Source organism: Macadamia integrifolia, unplaced genomic scaffold (assembly GCF_013358625.1).
Source record: "Macadamia integrifolia cultivar HAES 741 unplaced genomic scaffold, SCU_Mint_v3 scaffold1489, whole genome shotgun sequence".
NCBI lineage: Eukaryota > Viridiplantae > Streptophyta > Magnoliopsida > Proteales > Proteaceae > Macadamia > Macadamia integrifolia.
Genome location: NW_024868225.1, coordinates 136,303 through 156,174, shown reverse-complemented (window position 1 = coordinate 156,174; position 19,872 = coordinate 136,303). Strand labels below are relative to the sequence as shown.

At 40.2% G+C, this 19,872-nt stretch overlaps 1 protein-coding gene and 1 long non-coding RNA gene across 2 annotated transcripts; both read left to right on the top strand.

The window, feature by feature from the left end:
* Positions 1–2,201: 2,201 nt before the first annotated feature.
* Positions 2,202–6,024, top strand: LOC122063877. Its single transcript, XR_006135498.1, has 2 exons — positions 2,202–2,475; positions 5,577–6,024. It is a non-coding gene; the product is annotated as an uncharacterized LOC122063877 (long non-coding RNA).
* LOC122063876 (transcription termination factor MTERF15, mitochondrial-like) lies at positions 2,472–4,063 on the top strand. Its single transcript, XM_042627569.1, has one exon. It carries the CDS (start codon positions 2,537–2,539, stop codon positions 3,725–3,727), a length of 1,191 nt encoding a protein of 396 aa, XP_042483503.1. The 5' UTR covers positions 2,472–2,536; the 3' UTR covers positions 3,728–4,063.
* Positions 6,025–19,872: the final 13,848 nt, after the last annotated feature.

The following is a 19,872-nucleotide window of genomic DNA, read 5'->3' as shown; positions in this document are numbered from 1 at the left end:
TGCATTTTATTCTGGCCACAAGTTTGAATGATGGTGGTTCTTTTGCCACCCTTAGGGCATTGCTCAATTTGGCTTTCCATCATTAAACTAATGCCAATTCCACTTGTTTGTTAAATGAGCAGGAAATCTGTTTTCTGATCGATTCAAAATTTTGATCTATACTTAAAGAGCAGTATGTCGTTCATTGTGGTATTCTGACCTTCAAAATTGGTTGACTAATGTGTCTGATCTGAAATGTGTACAGATAACTTTGTTTCTAAACTTTCTATTGCTAGGGCTAACCGTTTAACAGTGATTTTTTGAGAAATTAGTTATGGGATCTGTCAAATGGAAGGGAGGAAAAATCCATGGCATGTGCTTGATGTGAATAATGGCATGATTTTTCAGGTTTTGTTTTGTTTTGTTTTTGTTTTTGTTTTTGTTTTTATTTTTGTTTTTGTTTTTGTTTTTGTTTTTGTTTTTGTTTTTGTTTTTGTTTTTATTTATTTATTTATTTTAACACATGGAAACCGTATGGTTGAGTTGAGTTGCAGTATAATATGAATGCACGCAAGTGGATTCATGTAATATTATCCAATGTGGAATAGATCATCCAATGTTCATCTCATCCATCAAAATTCAGTCTAAGGATGGTGAGGGGTTAAAAGTGCCATATACTACGATGATGCTATTGTTCATTATAAAAGAATGTAGTTGCATTTTTGTAATTTATTGTCAATTTGAAATCAAATTTACCCGACTTCCCTACTTTTTTGGAGTTAGAATTTGATCAGAAGGATGGTTCTGGGTTTTCTATCATGGATCCGTTCATGTTTGCTCATGTTATATATGTTTTGGGGCAAGAGAATGTTATCTGTTTGTGTGGTTATTGCACCAGCATATAGATCAATGGGAGGCAATATGAAGGCATCTTCAATGCATGGGGTGGGGAAACATCAGTCTTTTTGTGTCCGCCTATGTTTAGATTAGGGTGTTAATAGTTCGATTTTGGTGTAAACGGTTCGATTGGCGCTGGTGTAAGACTTTTTAGGTAAAACAAAACATAACAATTTAATATATAATTTCATTAATTGAAATCAAAACCATTTATAAACAATTTTCGGTTTAAACGGTTTTTTTAGGTTTATAATTTTTTATCCAAACGATTTCCTTATCCTTAAAAAGTTTAGCAAAATGAATGTAATTTTGAACATGAAATAAATTGTTTAAAGTTATATGTTTTCTTTTAATAGGTGTTAAATATAAAGTTAATATATATTTTTTAATTGAAATGTATGTAAACTTAACATTGAATGACTTAAATTTACTATTTATATATTAATTGGTTTACTTAAGCGGTTTGAAGTAGTTTAAACTGTTTAGTTTATGTCTTAATTTTAAAACCAAAATTGAACTATTTATCAAACGATTTCACAGTTTTAGTGTAAGCTACTCGAGTTGATTTCAATAAACGATTTCGATTTAGTTTTGATATGTTTTGGTGTAGACTGATGCAAATGGGTAACTTTTTTTTTTATTTTTTATGTCTAATGTCAACAATCTTTGCAACCTATATCTTAATCACATCCTCGTCTTCTTCAATCTTTTTCTCCTTTCCTTTTTTTTATTTTTGGTAGAAATCTTTTTCTCCTTTTCAAACACCCCAAGGAATGGGAATTTACTAAGCCACCCACCACAAACAAGAATTGATCTACAAGATCTAGGAGGCCTTCAAGGAAAACAGACTCCAATTAATTACCCCCTTAAAAATTGATTAGACCAACACATTATCAAACATAAGGTACGTGAAAAAAAACACAATTATCGAAGGTCTAAAGAATCTGTATATCAAACAACTTTTTTTTTTTTCTTTTTCGGTAAAGGTATATCAAACAACTTGATACATGGAAAATAGGCGATAATATGGTTCAAAATCCTCTGTTTTTCCCATCCTTATTTTTTCTTGTTTTGCTACTTACAGAACGCGACACGTGGATAACAAGAAGACCAACGGTCAAGATTGGGTGAAGATTATTACATCCGGTGCGTTAGTCTTAAAGTTGTCCACGTGTCGCGTTCTGCAGGTAGCAAAACAAGGAAAAATAGGGATGAGAAAAACAGATGATTATTTTCCCGACAATATTAGGATGGCTTGCTTCCATGGCTAGTGATCCACCCACATATTGATACTAATCTTGGATACACAGCATATCTCAATTAATATCAACCTTTCTTGGCCAATATTGGAGCGACGATCTAAGGTATTGGACCGTATTGCGGCAGAATTGAGAAAAAAAAATCTTGAACATAATAGAGGGTACTAAAGATTATTTCATTAGATTTAGAGAGAGAGAGAGAGAGAGAGAGAGAGACTTAGCGGTGCTAATTTAGGTTCTCCTAAGAGCGTGGGTAGTTTTCAGCTTTCCAGAACTTTGGTATCAAGTTGCAGGGAAGACGAAAGCAATGGAAATAGAAGCCGTGCTTTCGAAAGACTCTGTAAGTTCATCCTAGTCTGAAGACTGAACTCTCAACTGATTGCTTTATAGAAAATTTCCAAATGTTTAGTTTCCTTTTCAAAAGAGTCCCAATCGGGAGAACCGTAAGAGATCCAACTACCCAACTGGGTTTTCTGCAAAACCCTTCTTCATCTCTCAAATACATCTCCTCAAAACCCTCAACAGTTCAGAACCCTTTCGTTTTCTCTTATCTCGTCAGCTCATGTGGGTTCTCACCCGCAGCTGCCATCTCTGCATCCAAGAAGATTTGTTTTGAATCCTCTGATAGACCAGACTCTGTTCTTGCCCTCTTCAGAAACCATGAATTCACCGAAGCCCAAATTTCCAGTCTCATTAGAAAGTGTCCATCATTGCTTGTTGCCAGTCCTACAAAGACCCTTCTCCCTAAACTTGAGTTCTATCATTTGTTGGGCGTTTCGAGCCCTAACATCGCCAAAATGGGTCCAAGATTTTTTTACTCTAGCTTAGAGAACAAAATCATCCCTGCTTTTAATTTCTTCAACAGTGTAGTTGGGAATGTGGAGGATGTTGTTATTGGCCTAAGACGTCAACCTCGTCTCATCGATTATTTACATAATGTGGCTCAAAATATTGCAATCTTAAGAGAAAAGGGAGTACCGGAGTCTAATATCGTGAGTTCACTGATGGACTTTCCCAGCACAATGACACCTAAAAATGACCGGTTCGAACAGATAGTTGAGAATATTCAGCTAATGGGTTTCGACCCTTCAAAATACTTGTTTATTGTTGCTCTCCATGGGTTAGCATCCATGAACAAATCGACATGGAAGCAGAAATTTGATGCTTATCGAAGGTGGGGCTTTTCTGATAATGAGATTCTCACAGCATTTAGGAGGTACCCTTGGTTTATGACACTTTCTGAGAAGAAGATAATGAGCCATATGGATTTCTTTGTTAACAAAATGGGTTGCGAACTGGCAGTTATCATCAAGTGCCCGCAACTTCTAGGGCTTAGCTTGGAGAAGAGGATTCTTCCAAGGTGTTCAGTTTTTCGAGTATTGAGGTTGAAAGGCCTAGTGAAGGAAGATCTTAAAATAGGACGTCTTTTGATAAAAAGTGAGAAGCTTTTCCTGGAGAAGTTTATGACCAAATATGAGAAAGAAGTTCCTCAACTCTTGGACCTATACAAAGGGAATATTAGTCTGGGAGGACTAGGATATGGAACTGAGGAATTTTGGAAAGAACCTCCTGTAAAATGCTTAAATGTTTGAAATTCTGATATTTTTTGCATCTATTAAGGTAAATGATTCAGGATGGGTCTCTAGGAACTTGACTGTCCAACTCCTATGCCGCGGTGAACTGTTTTGAGCTCAGAAGGAAGGCAGTCATCTGTCGCCTAGTCAATCTGGTGCATGTGGTTACTTTTGAGTAGGGGCTAGTCCCATATTTACAGTTTGACTTCAATTTACTCAACCTTAGTAAAATTTATCTAGAATTGGATTCTTCGGGCATTAAATTAGTAAAATTGGTTATAGGATGTCAGCTTCTATGCATTTGTGTATTGATAGGTTTTCTTTTAATAAAAAGGCTGCTTAATGTTGAGGATTTGATAAATTGGTTATGCTGATTCGTAAAACCGGTTGAAAAAAGAGAAGGAAAAATGTGAATTTGGTTCTAAACTTGTAGTGCTGAAGCTGTAGTGTCTTTAGTACTAAAAATTGATGCAGTTTCAGTTATACAAATGCTTGTGATTGAATTGAAGACCTAAAAAAGATGATTCTTATGCCCTTTTTTTTAATAATTTTATGGAATTTATTGTTCATTATCTACTGTTTGTAAGCATAGATTTTTAGTTAATATTTTTAGGTATAATCAAATCAAAGCCTTTTCTTAATGATTCTTATAGAGTTTATCTAACATATTCATTGTTTGAAACCATAGATTTTTTGTAACTTTTTTTAGGGAGATTTAATTATTCTAGATTTGAATGGACCAACTGCTGTAGACAGGTGGAATGTCTTAAAACTACTGAGTTTGGTTACCACTATTTGTGAATATATGTGTTCAGGATGGTTCTAGTCATATCAATCAGTTGACAGCTCTACTCAGTGGTTTTCAGACTTTTCTCCAAATAAAAGTGGAAATGTTCCTTTTGATGTGTTTGATGAGTTTTTGGTGCCAATGAAAATAACAGTAAAATTATGCATTTTCCTTTTTCATGGAAATGCAGATAATGTTCTCCCTGGATAAAGGGAAAGTGGGAGGGTACTGAACTTAAGTTGAAAATAAGCTGTTTGCCGTGGGGTGCTAGGGTACTGAAAACTTGCACAATTGGGTTTTTATCACTTTGATTAAAATTATGTAAAAATGAGTTTGTCCTTTATGTTATCAAGGTTGCCTAGTATAATTAGTTTTGTGAAAATTTGTATGATGGTTCTAGTCAGTGTCATTTTTTTCTTTCGGCATGTTTGGTCCTTGACATGTAGCTATTAAAGAGTAGAAATATAACAATTTTGTTACTGAAGATTCAGTTTTGGTCACACACCTGCCTCACATGGTATTGAAGCACATTCTATCCTAAAGAAAATAGAGAAAAAGATCTAAATGGATGATTATATCTATGAAATCCCATTCATGGTGACCGGAGAAGGGTATGTGGAGGGAAGTAATGGTAAAACTGGCCAGAAAGGGAGGAGGAACACTGTATTGGGTAGTTTTGTAAACTCAAAACCCAATATTTTATATTCTTGTGAATTGAAGCAGTTAGATGGTACTGTTTGGTATTGGAAAACCTGATTGTGTGTAATCTTGTATTTTTCCCTTTCTTTCTTTTTTTGGGGTGGGGGTGGGGGTGGGGGTGGGTGGGAGGTTACCTCAAAGCTGAATCTTGTAGTTGTGTTCATGTGTTTATTTTTCATTAGATTAAAGAACCTAACCTTTTCCCCTATCTGTAAGAGAAGATTCTCTCAATGGGTGGTACAAAAATCTTTACCCTATGTCCCTATCAAGAGAGAGTGGATGATGTACAGTGTAAACAATGCCATGACTTTTAGGGAATTTTTTTTACCAGAGTTATTTCTTTTAGTTGTGGTTATGCATCTATTTTTCATTCGATTGCAGGGGTTTTTCTGAAAGTGAGATTCTCATGGCATTAAGGAGGTATCTTTGGTTTATGAAACTGTCTGAGAAGAACATTATGAGCCATTTGATTTCTTTGTTAACAAAATGGGTTGAGAACAGGCAGTTATCATCACATACCGGCAACTTATTGGGCATAGCTTGGAGAAGAGGATTATTCCGAGGTGTGCAGTTTACTGAGTACTAATATTGAAAGGTCTAGTGAAGGAGGATCTTAAAATGGAAACTCTGGTGAAAAAATGTGAGAAGCATCTTTTGGAGAAGTTTGTGATCAACTATGAGAAAGAAGTTCCTCATCTCTTGGATATATACAAAGGAAATACAAGTCTGCTATGACTAGGATATGTCACTAAGTGTGTTGAAAGAACCTATTGTAAAATACTCAAATTTTTTTATTTTGACAAATGGATCTAAATGTTTCTTTGTGTTATTCTCTCTCCTTGTTAAGACCTTAGGCTCAATGGACCTCAAATCTGTAATTGTTGACAATACAACTAATTAGTTGTTTCTTAGAGAAATATTGATTTGTCTAAATTTGAATGGACCTATTTACTACTTTCTGGTAGGATGCCTTAAACTTGGTCAGCTTCAAGCCTCAAGGTCTATCTGGAGACTGTATACAAGCTATTGTGTGCAGCTTCTAAGGTCATTGGTTCAGTATCGGTATCTAGGAACTTGTCTACCCACTCCTATGCTTCAGGTGAACTGTTTTGAGCTTAGTAGGAAGGCATTTTTCTGTTGCCGAGTCATTCTAGTGAGTGTGCTTTGTTGAGTAGGGGCTAGGCCTAGATTTACAGTTTAACTTCAATTTACTCAAAACTTTAGAAGGTGAATAGCAAGTACAAATGTTAGATCAAACACCAAGAAACACGAATAAAGGGAGACAATAGATCCGTACGACACAGAGATTTAATGAGGTTCACACACCAGGGTGGTGTGCTACGTCCTCGGGCGAAGAAGAAGATGATTCACTATGCAGAAGAGAGATTACACCCTAGCAGCGGCGAGGAAGAACTCGCCCTGAAACCCTAGCTTTGTGAAAACTCTAGAATACAATGACTTTCTCAACAAGCAACAATATATTATATATATACTCCAAATCGCGGTTCGACCCATCGGGTCGCGGTCGATCCTGTCGAACCATACCACGGGGGCACCCCCATACGAGATCAGTGATGGGCTCCTATCGGCCCAAGCCCTCTGCTTCCATCACAGATCTCAAAAAATTTTCCATTCGGGTCGCCACCAAAATATGTCGAATCGGGTCAATCTTCAAAACGGGTCAAGAATTCGAGACAAACTTAACAAATCTCCACCTTGGGTTGAATTCTCCTCCAACAGATAAACAAATAGCTAATATCTTCATCTTCTCCAATAGCCCTCCAAAGGGCTGAACTCAAACACGACAAACACCAAGTAAGTTCAAGCAATGCTCGAACTTACCAACACATAAAGGTGTTTGAGATTTAAAATATAACCGCAAGCGTACGGATCAGTGTAGCTACGGGTCGAACACAGGGAGAGCAGCCACCTTATTTTTTATTTCTTTTAATAATGCGAAAGTGAACTGATTAATGGTTGTGATCTAATTCTAATTACCGTCCTAAAAATAACGTCCTAACCATTCGTCATCTAAGAATTTAAAGACGCAAGCCANATGATACCAAACATCAATGTGCTTTGTCCTCTCATGATACATTGAATCTTTAGTCAAGTGAATAGCACTCTGGCTATCACAATGGATAACAGTCACCCCATGATCCATGCTGAGTTCTCCCAACAAACCTCTAAGCCAAATAGCTTCTTTAATTGCCTCAGTCACTGCAATATACTCTGCTTCAGTAGTAGATAATGCAACTGTAGCCTGTAAAGTAGCTTTCCAACTAACCGTACTTCCTCCAAGAGTAAATACATAGCCTGTGAGTGACCTCCTCTTGTCAAGATCACCTGCATAATCTGAATCAACATAACCAGATAAATTATCACCATTCCTCCCAAACTCCAAACAAACACCAGAGGTCCCTTTCAAGTACCTAAGTATCCACTTCACTGCTTCCCAATGAGCTTTACCTGGACATGACAAATATCTGCTCACCACACTGACAGCTTGTGAAATGTCAGGACGAGTGCAAACCATAGCATACATAACGGAGCCAACTGCACTAGAGTATGGAACACGTGACATGTACTCCACCTCTTCATCTGTCTTAGGTGATAGAGCAGTTGAAAGTCTAAAATGAGATGCAAGAGGAGTAGTTACAGGTTTGGCATCTTTCATGCCAAAACGATTCAATACCTTCTCAGTGTACTTTTGTTGAGATAGCCACAGCTTCCCTGCTTTTCTATCCCTCTTGATCTCCATACCAAGGATCTTCCTTGCTGCCTCCTTGCTGCCCCCAAATCTTTCATCTCAAATTCAGAACTTAATTGTTCCTTCAACCTATTGACCTCATTCCTATCTTTTGCTGCAATCAACATATCATCAACATAAAGCAACAAATATATGAATGACCCATCAGAGAGCTTTCTGAAATAAACACAACAGTCATATTGACACCTGGAGTATCCAAAACTAGCCATAACTGAATCAAACCTTTTATACCACTGTCTAGGAGACTGTTTCAAACCATATAGGGACTTCTTCAACAAACATACATGGTCCTCCTTACCTTCAATAACAAACCCTTCAGGTTGATGCATATAAATCTGTTCTTCTAGTTCACCATGCAAGAATGCTGTTTTCACATCAAGTTGCTCCAACTCCAAATCATGCATAGCAACTAAAGCAAGTAGGACACAAATAGAACTATGCTTAACAACAGGTGAGAAAACATCATTAAAATCAATTCCTTGTACCTGACTGTAGCCCTTTGCAACTAAACGTGCCTTGTACTAGCATCTTCAACACCTGAGGCAGATTCCTTCTTCTTGAAGACCCATTTGCAACCAATAATTTTCTTCCCTGTTCTCGGCTTCACAAGCTCCAAATTCTGATTTTTATGAAGAGATTCGATCTCCTCATTCATGGCAATCAACCATTTTGTAGAATCAATTGAAGCAACAGCTTCAGAATATGTCGCAGGCTCACTATTTTCAATTGTATCTGCAACAGACTATGCATAAGTAACAAATTCAGCATGCCCATACTTTTGTGGTTGTCTAATATTCCTCCTTGGTCTATCCTTGGCAACGTTGTACCGCTCTTCTTCTTGATTCTCTTGAGCATCATCTCCTTCAGTAAAAATAGGCAACTGGACTAAAGTAGATTGTGCTTTGTTTGAAGATGAACTACCAATTTCAAACTCCACCTTCTCTCTAGATTTTTCTTGACCTTCATCACAATGAATAGGAACTTCTTTCCCAGGATGCAACATAGCAGATTCATCAAAAGTAACATCTCTGCTAATAAGAAATTTTGGAGACTTTGGATCAGAACACCACAACCTGTATCCTTTCACTCCAGATCCATACCCAAGAAAAATGCATTTCTTAGCCCTAGGTTCCAACTTCCCTTCATTTACATGTGCATAAGCAGGACATCCAAATACTTTTAAATTTGAGTAGTTTGCATGTAATACCCTACTTTTTTAAACCCGGTCTGATTAAGCGGTTGAACCAGTTTAACCATGCAGGAACCGAGCCAGAGGAAATTAGAGCAGGTTCCTTATGGGCTATGATGGCACGGGTGACCTTAAACACCGGCTGGCCCGACAAGTCCGAGCCAGTGCCAGAAGAGACGGGAATGCCCAAACCGTGTACGTACACCTACCATAAGGCTATGTACGGATAAAACAGGTATTATATCCGTATTTTAAGGTATATACGTATGCTACATCGTATGCTTGGGGTGGGGTTCGTGCCGAGGTCCGAACCCGGTCAAAATCCCAAGTTTTGGCTCTCAGGTGGGTAGGACAGGTGGGTGCACCCACCTGAGTGACCCATCCAAGTGCACTGTTCACTTATTAGGAATTATATATATAAAGCTTTATGATTTTCTCTTCTTTCCATTTATTACCCCCGTACGTTGGTGAGAAAAGTAAAGAGGAGAGAGAAAAGAAAGGGAAGAAGAAAGGAAGAGAAGGAAGAGGAAGAAAAGAGGGATTTTAGCGGCGCCGAAGCTCAATCTTCCCATTCCGGTGCCGGGAGAGTGATCTTCAACTCTAGATCTACAGTTGGAGGTAAGAAAAGTTGGGTTTTATGAACATTCACCATATCCAAGCTTTAAACCCTTGATTCGAGTATGGTTTCTTGAGATCTTGTAAATCCCCTTTGAAATGATGAATCTAAGGTTTAATAGATGATTATGTGTTGATCGTGAAGGATTTAAAGAGATATTGACAAGGTGGAAAGAACATTGTGGGTTTGAAGCGATTTGAAGGGTTTGAAGTCGTTCTTGAGCAAAGAAGGTAAGATGGTTTTCCCTCACTTGAATCTAACCTAGATCTAGGTTAGAACCATCCTATAGGACCTTGAAGGTGTGAAGAATGGGTGGGGAAAATCCCCATTTGATTCCCCAAAAAAATGGAGAAAATGGGGAAGAAACAGTGTCTTTTCCGCCAAGACCGGTGGGTACAACCGGTGGGCTCCTAACCGCCTGTGGGTACCCACCTGAGAAGGCAGGGGGGCCTTCGGGCCCAACCGGCGGGTACCACCGGTGGGTACTACCGGCGGGCCCCTACCCGCCGGTCCCAACCGGTGGGTAAGACCGGTGGGTAGACAGCCCACCTATCTGACCCACCCGTGTGGCCCCGAATGTGATCCTTATGTCCGATCGAACCCAAATCGGACGTGTGACATTCTTTTGATGTTCTAAACACGATTTTGACATCGGATTTCATTAATTTTGATTCTAAAATGGTGAAGTACTAACCCCGCTCAACTATGTTAGGTTCACCAAATCCTACCCGATTCGCTCCGGATCTCACCCGTACCGAACGGGAATCCTTGTACGCTACAGGTAAGTGGGGAGAGGACGTTTGGCCTTGTTCCAAGGCATTGTTTGGAATTCATTTAAATATATCTAATCTAGTCATGTCATCATGAATATGCTATGTAGATTAGTCATTCCTCTCATTGATGTGTATATGTGCTATGTTTACTTTTCAAATGCCAATTGAATGAGATGTTTAAATGTTGAATGTGGACATCATGGTGCATAATGCATTGATAGACTAGATGCCGTAGTCGGCTTGGAAACAAATGCATTGGTGGCCCGTGGAATGGGACACGGTGGCACTATGCAATCGTACTATTGTCATATAGGAGCATGCGGTATTAGGATTCTCACCATCCCGTGCTACGACCCTTCCCAACAGGGGTTAAGGTGTTGGGTTACCATTTGGGGGGAAGCAAGGGTCGCGATTGTCGGACACTGTGGCGGTTAGGCATTACGCCCGACGAGTCATGTAGGACAGTCGGCAACCCCGGTGGTACATTCAAGAGGGCCAATCGTACTGCTTTTAAATTGCTGGAGTCAGCACCTTTATTTTCAGTCATGTACATTTCTGTTGAGAGCCGGTGGACGGCATTGTCTTTACTTTTCCGAGTACTCACGGTGGGCCTTCTCCGACAGCCCTATGGGCGTATCGCGGGAGGGAGTTTGCGGCTCGTACCCGGAGTATACGCGCACTGTGGTTGTAGTAGCACTAAAACCAAAGACTTAGTAATGTTGCTTAGGTGGATGTGATTTAAAATGTATAGCATGGCATGTAGTGCATATGATGTGTTGTGATGTGTGGACTGCTGTGTGATCCATCTTTCTACTTACTGAGCTAGTGAGCTCATCCCACTTGTACACCCCATTTTAGATGATTTTACAGGTCATACATCTGAGGAGCATGGGGTGGGTCCTACAGTCGAGTATCCTGAAGAGGACTGGTGGACCCCTGAGGAGTAGAGCACGGCGTAGACTGCTCGTGCGAGAGCTATGTTGCGGGACAGCAGTTCTGTGGCCGTGCTGAATTCCACTTCTGAGGCCGAGCTAAGCTCTTCTATATGATGCCGAGCTGGCCACGACCCTTGACGCCAAGCTGATCTCCAGCCTTGATACCGAGCCGAGCTGTGTACTCTGATGGTTTGATGATTTCCTGTATATACTTGATATTTGAATTTTATTCTTTTTGTGTATATATCATGCCTTCGGGCCCAAATGTATATAATTATTGTATCACCATTCGGGTATCAAGTATATGGGATTTATTCACAGGTAAAACTTAGTCTTCCGCTGATCTGATGAACTTATGTTAGTGTGCGTATACTGTGGTGGAATACAGTATCTGATGATCCTGGCAGGTTTGGGTTAACCGGTGTTAACTCGGTCACCGCTCCGGTTCAGTGTGAACGGGGTGTGACATATACATTGACTGAATTTAAACAACTATGTACACTAAAACAAGGTCTATATAAAGTCTACATGATGACAATTCGGTTGAGAAACTATACATGAACTTAACACCTGTTTCGGGTCAAGAGGGGTAGGCCCCTGATTAGTACCATCTTGGACTGTCTTTCAGATTCTCCTGGCTCATGGGAAGATGGTATTGACCTCCAACTTCCTTTCTCGATAGATTTTGATTGTGATGATATTCGAGCAGAGTTCCAGCCAGGAATGGCTACTTTTGGATTTGGATTCAGACAGAGCTTTGGCTAGGGAAGGCTATGTTCGGATTTGGATTTGGACAGAGCTTCAGCTAAGGAAGGTTAATTTCAGGCTTTGAATGAGGTGGCACTCTGATAGAGCTTTTGCTAGGGATAGGCCATGGGAGGGCTAGGCTGACGTGGAACTCTGGTAGAACTTCCACTAGAGATAGGCTAGGGGAGGGCTAGACTGAGATGGCACTCCGACAGAGCTTCCACTGGGAATGGCTATTTCTAGAAAGATTCCAAGGGCACTCAGATAGAGCTTCGGCTGGGAAGGGCTATTTCTAGAAAAAAATGGAATGAAGATCCTTAAAGCCCTGAAGAAGACTTTGAAGATCCGAGCAAAACTCCAAATCTTAACAAAGATCTCTTCATAGACCTGAAGAACCTTAAGGGGTGGAGGGATTTCTACTTTTGGTAAAGATCAAGAACACTCAAAAACATACTATGTTTGAAAAAAAAATGGATTAAACTACAAACTTGGATTGAAGATCTTCAAGATCCCAAAGAACACTTCAAAGATCTGAACAAAATTTTGGATCTTAACGAAGATCGCTCTGAAGACCTAAAGAAACTCAAAGGGGGAGGGGAGGAGGAAAGAGGGACCGAGCTTCACTTCCTAAGTGGGGTTGTGATTTCTGGTCATCTTTTTTTAAAGGAAGGGGGTATTTATAGTATTTTCAGGCCCAAGGGGAGGAGAGAACTCTTTTAACCACTTGAAAAAAGGGGGTTTTGGACTTGACAAAAGGGGGTTTTTGGACTAAAGTGGGTGAAAATGGTTTTTTAACCAATAGACAAAAGGAGGTTTTTGGACAAACGGGAGGAGAGAGAAATTTTAGCCAACGGGTAAAAAGTGGGTTTTTGGACTGATAGGAGGTTACGGCATAGGGTATGCTAATGGAGTAATGCATATGCGAAAATGGGTGAAGAGGAAATTTATTCACTCATCGAGCTAGTGGAACGTAAATCCCAACCGCCAACGGTAGGACATAAGATTGGGTTGAAGTGCACAAGGTATAGCTGGCACGGCTACATGGGAGGGTAGGCAATGTGCATAAGGTGTGCGGGTAATGTGCAAGGATGTGCGACACATGGCATGCGGGGCAGGTAGCATGGGTGGGCATAATACACGGGTTAACCTGCAGTCATGCATGGGCTGGGCAGCAGCAAGCGTGGGCTATAGTACGTAAGGGTGCTGGCAGCAGCCAGCAGGCACGCAGGCTGCTACAGGCAGGGATGCTAGCAGCAGCCAATGGGTGCATAGGCTATAGCAGGTGGGGGCACAGGTAGGGTGTGCGGGGGAGCATGCAAGGCTTGCTGGCTGGTCGACTGGCCAGCATTTGTAGCATATGTGAGGGCTGGCCTGCGAGCAGTGCTAGTATAAACATAGAATTTTCTGATGACGATTATGGGAGATCCGACAGTCCGATTTTGACGAGTCATATATCATCGGAATTGTATTTCTGAGTACTATCCATCCGTATGGTCACATTAACCGGATTCCTTCGCATATAAAAGGTCAAAATTGGACCCTCTTCTCTCCTGCATGAGGATTTCCAGGGTTTTTAGGTAAGGGATGAATTTAAGGTATTTGGGTAAGTAGGGAATTTTTCTAGGTTTCTAGCAGGCTTGCCAGTGTGCATAGTATACGTACGAGAAAATGAAATTTTTTGGGGATGATTGTGGGAGATCCGACTGGCTGATTTTGATGTGCCATATATCATCGGAATTATATTTTCGAGCACTATCCATCTATATGGTCACATTGACCAGATTCCTTCAAATATAAAACATCAAATTTGGACCCTCTTCTCTCTTGTGCGGGGGTTTCCAGGGTTTTTAGGTAGAGGACGAATTTGGGGTATTTGTGTAGGTAGGGATTTTTCCTAGTTTCTAATAGGCTTGCTAGTGTGCATGGCATACGTACAAGAAAATATAATTTTTGGGGGACAATTACGGGTGAATCGACGGTCCGATTTTGACGTGCCATATATCATCGAAATTATATTTCTGAGCACTATCTATCTGTACAGTCATCTTGACCAAATTCCTTTATATATAAAAAGTCAAAATTTGGACCCTCTTGTCTCTCGCATGGGGGTTTCAAGGGTTTTTAGATAGGTGGGGAATGTTTTCGGGTTTTCTAGGTAATTTATCATCTCTGTTGATCAGAAGTCCAAAGTCGCTTCACATTTCATCATAGCTGGAGGGTGACAAAAATGGGTGTCTGTAGAATGCCCCTCTTTGGGTGAGGCCTATGCCAACAGACAAATGGCAGAGAAAAGAACGACCATATTTTGTCACTCAGAGCATGTACTACCATCATCTTGCTCATTAATGAAGGAGTTGAAAAATGCAACAGATAATATCTCTCAACTACTTTAAAGTTTTAGGACTTACCTGAGCTGTCGATTATAGGAAAGGAATTTGTTGCTCTTCCAATCCTGCAAAAGATGTTAGTACTTTGATCTTTGACTTTTCCCTAGCTAGGCTTTACATGTGCCAGTTCAGGGAATTTGGTCTCCAAGTGGGTTCTTTCGAACCAGGCTAGGCTATCTAGTCTTCTAGGTCAGTTCTTTCGAACTGGGTAGGGTTGTCTGGTCTTCTAGGTGGTTTCTTTCTAACCGAGCTAGGCTATCTGGTCTTCCAAGCGGGTTCTTTTGAACCGGGTTGGGCTATCTGGTCTTCTAGGTGGGTTCTTTTGAACCAGGCTGGGCTATCTGGTGCTGTCAATTATAGGAAAGAAATTCACTGCTCTTTCAACCCTGTAAAAGACATTAATAATTGATTCTTAATTTTTTTTTTTTTTTACCTTTGTTTCTTTTTTTCTTCTTTGGATTTTTAATCTTTTGGACTTTTGAATTGAAATCTTGAATTTTGACCATTGAAATAGAATCTTGAATTTGGACTTTGAACTTTGAGCCTTAATTTGGAATCTAAATGTTTTTTTACCCATAAAATGGTCCCCCCTTTGTTTGTTCCTCATTCTAACTTTTTTTGATTGGGGAATGATTTATGAGTGAGTGAGTTCAAGTTTTTGAAATCTTCTTGAAGATTCAAACCATTTTGCATCTTTCCGAGTTTCTTCAAATTTTTTCCGAAGATCTTCAGGTTTTCCTTGAAGTTCTTCATCTTTCTCATGAAGATCTTCAAAGTTCTTGAGGAAGGAGTCATTTGGAGAATTTGATATTCTTGTGGGATTTTGTGCAAATTAAAAAACTTCTTGGGGTTGTTTTATGATTTTGGAAAATATGGCTGAAAGAATGAAGAGAAAGACTTGTGGAGAAATCCAGCTAGAGGGTTACAGCAATTTTCACAAAGGGACGAGGGCCGGGCCGATTGGTACTCTAGACAGACTCTCCACAACACTCAGAATCATATCTGCAGCTCAGCATGGGGTTCTTGGGTAAGTCTTTACATTTCATTCATCTATTATTTTGATCATCTTTCTATTTTTTTTATTTTTTTTATATATATATTATTTATTTCCATTAGCATGAAGGGAGGGAACCGCCTATCCTGGCCCTATATGGCCACCCGAACATGGTTCAGTCATAGTATAGGATACTTCCTCGTAGAGTGAAGGAGATGGTCGACTCCTGCTTAAAACGATTAGCTTTTATAGAGACCCTGAAATTCAGTCCGGCACTGGTAGGGGCCTTGATGGAGCTGTGGTGGCCGAGTACTCATTCATTTCATCTTCCTATTGACAAGATTACCATCACGCCTCTGTGCTTCTAAGCCTTGACAGGCGTTCCATTTTGGGACAGACCCATGATGCTTCACAAGACTTCGACAACCAAGGAGTTTGAGGACCTAACAGGTATTACCATTGCGGCTGATCAGACACATATCCGTCTTAGGGATATCAGTGCACGATGGTGGAGAATCGGCCTGTGGGTAAACCCTGACAACATGGCATAAGTGACCCATGCTTTCTTATTGTTTGCTATGGGTCAGTGTCTTTTTAGTGACCTCCGAGGGGAAGTAGACATTCGCCCGGTGTTCTTCTTCAGGGATCTTTAGGAGGTGGATTCCTAGGACTAGGGTGGGGCTGCTTTTGCATACCTCTTGCAGACCCTAGACCTATTGTCATATGGAGACCGAGGTCTCAAGGGAGTGGGCTACATCCTTCAGGTAATTTTTATCCCTGTACCTATTTCCTTTCATTCATTTGGATTGCACTTCCTTACTTTGATCTTTTAAAACGGCCTTGTTGCTTTGAGCACCTGGAGATTATAGCTCCCAAACTGAGGGATTCTCAGGCATGTCTCCTCCTCCAGGAAGGCTTTGTAGTCCCTATCCTGGTCGAGAAATGATTCATCCCGTACTCCATTTGCCAAACTCTCAATCTTGTCCATAGGGATGATCTCTGGGCAATGCATGGTAGGTGGAGGAAGACAAGGAAAGAGATGTGACTGGAGATTAGACCACTAGGGCATGACTCTCTCTCCCAGGTACTAGACATGGCCACATATGCCTCAGAACAGGACCCGATTCTCTGATAAGCATCTGGCCATGACAATTTCGTCAAAGTCTGAAAATACGAGAGACTGGAATGGCCTCCAAGTGACCTGCAAATCCAAAGAAAAGTAAGTACAACATAGGACAAAGGGAAGTTTATTGTCAAATATGGCATACCTCAATAAGACTGTTCAGAAGAGAACGAGCAGTGGTCCTCGGAGGATGGTGTCGGGCCCTTTCTTGAGTATTTCCTTCATGATTCAACTTCTTTTTGTTTTAGTATTTACTGATGTTCTTTTAGGGGAGAACACGACGTGTAGACCCTTCCACTGTTTAGTCGCATATCAGTGTTGTTGATCCTTCGCAAGTTGGACCCTCTACTAGTGCTAGTGGGTCTCTTAGAGTACCCGACATCCCCTTTCGTGGCTTTCCTGCTTGGTGCTATCTCAACGCGGCCAACCCCAGCCTCCCTCATCTTTTAGAGCAGAGCACAGATGTAGATGCTTCCCTTGGGTTGCCCATTCCTTATAAATATGTGAGTGACTCAGAGTATGGTTCAGATGATGGCTTTACTCCCTAGGGACATGTTCCTGTAGTTCCTGCAAGTGTAAACACATGTATATATTTTCTTTTTCTTTTTCCCTCCCACTTTTATTCTGATATCTTATTAGTGGAAATCTATCTTTGACATGAAGAGAAACTTTTCATTTTTTGTTTGTGGTTTGCAATGTTTAGGCATAATCAATTCCATAACTCAAGTTGTAAATAGAATAATCGGGATAACACAAAAATCCAAATACTTTCTCACTCTATCACCAAGTGAATTACATGGAAAGGGAAACAATTTTCCTACCATAGACAAGATAGGTAGGTAAGAAGGTGGGGAGACAACTCTTGAGGTCAATGAAAGTTCACCAACTCCTCTAGGTCCATCACCTAGAGCCCATATTACTGGCTGATGTACGTAGGCAAGTAAAAGGATGTGTGAGTCAATCTCATCAACCTGATGTAATTGTAGCCTGGGGTCTTCATCAGAAAATTTTCTTATAGCCTCCTTGGGCACCTTCATGTAATATCTTGCATAGTCCTTTCTTACAGGTACCTTTCCCAGTCAATGATGAGGTTGAATTTTAGAACTTCCCTCTTATCCTGGTAGCAAAGAGCTCCGAGTGGGCCTCCTTTTAATGGCTTAGTTAACTTCAACTTTTCAAGGAGCCAAACTTGAAAAATAGTAGGACTTCCTTGATAATGATCTAGTCCGAATCTATGGCTATAGCTCATGTCATCGAATCCCTCGAATGTTTCTCCAAGAACCGTATGGATGATGTCACATCCTTTCTTTAACTATTTTACCACCTCAAACAGAGCGGGCGGTGTACCACACCCGGGAGTTCAGAGAACATAGCGAGCTATCATGCAAAGTAAATAAGCATCATGTGATCTCTGTTGATGGGTTCCTCCCATTGATAGATATTTGACAAAGATCTGTACCACCTTCAAAGTGTCAATCTTCCCATACCTGATGAATTGCTTTATTTCCTCTTCTTTCCATTCGAAGAAGTCCTAAATTTCTTCTAAATAATCTTTCTTCAAAGGTGATTGGAATAACCTACCTTTGGGTGGAGATAACATACAAACTCAAAATTCTTCTCGAGTTAGGCAAATCTCTACTAATCCAAATCAAAATACATGCAGATTGGCATCCCAATGTTGAGGCACCTGCCAGAGTAATTGGTGATGTAATTTCACACACCTGATCCGATCGAGAAATGACACATTTATAGATTCTTGCAATCCTGGCACCCTCATGTTCATGTCCAAGGTCCATTTCCTCAACGACTTATCTAATGAGCTCATGAATTTTTCTGAAACCATCACAAACAGAAGAGATATAATGATTTATCAGAGCATTAATCATTAAGTAATGACTCAAACAAGCCTTTACTACTATTGCATCAAGCTCTTCTTCTTTTTTTTTTTTATGGATCAAGGATGGAGAATAAACTGGCCTTGACAAACTGGTGCAGGGTGGCAATTTTCCTCCAAGGGATGGAATCCTGGATAAGAATTGATGAACCATAGGGGAATGACAGATACCTAATGGCCTTACATGCCAAATGGTGATCTTTTAAGATACTTTGATTATTAATCGAGGAACCAATTTTTTGCCTTGAGATGGTTGAGACTGCACTTGCACATGTCAAGTTGCCTACATATCCTCGAAAGAATCATGTCTGACATAGTTCAGGTGGTTCACCCTTTTAGACATAATATTTCTTGAGTTAATCTATGTTGACCAGTCTGGGTATTTCTTCACCGTTGTGGTCTATGAGTTTCACAGCTTTGCCTAGTAAAATCTCTTTGATAGTGAAAGTGGCACTCTAGTCGGGCCGAAATTTCTCTCTTGGATCATGAAGTGGGGCTCTTTGTTCTCGAAGAACAAGTTCACCCTTTTCTATGTGGTAGGGCTTCACCTTCTTGTTAAAGGCCCTAGCCATCCTCAGTTGATATTACTTTAGATTATCCATGGCTTTCATATGCCTTTCATCGAGAAAATTGAGCTCATCATGTCTGGCCTTCACCCACTCTCCTTCAGGTAGCTGACTATCAAGAAGCACCCTTATGGATGGTACCAGGATTTCCATGGGTAGAACCACCTCAACTCCATATACCAAAGAGAAAGGGGTTACCCCTGTCAAGGATTGTATAGAAGTCCGATATACCCATAAGGCAAGGGGTAACTTATTAGCCCAATCCTTTGTGTGTTTTTTCCATTTTCTACAGGATGACTTTGATGTTTTTGTTGGCTGCTTCTACCGCCCCATTGGTCTATGTCCTATAAGTGGTAAAGCGATGCCTTTTGATACCAAACTTTGTGCAAATTTTATCGGTCTTACCCAGAAATTGGATCCTTGATCTGATATCAATTCTTGAGATACTCCATATCGAGAAATGATATTCTCTTGAATGAATTTCGCTACCTTAGCGAATGTGAGGTGTTTGAGATTTAAAATGTAACCGCAATCGTACGGATCAGTGTAGCTACGGGTCGAACACAGGGAGAACAGCCACTTTATTTTTTATTTCTTTTAATAATGCGAAAGTGAACTGATTAATGGTTGTGATCTAATTCTAATTACCGTCCTAAACATATGTATCTAAAATAACGTCCTAA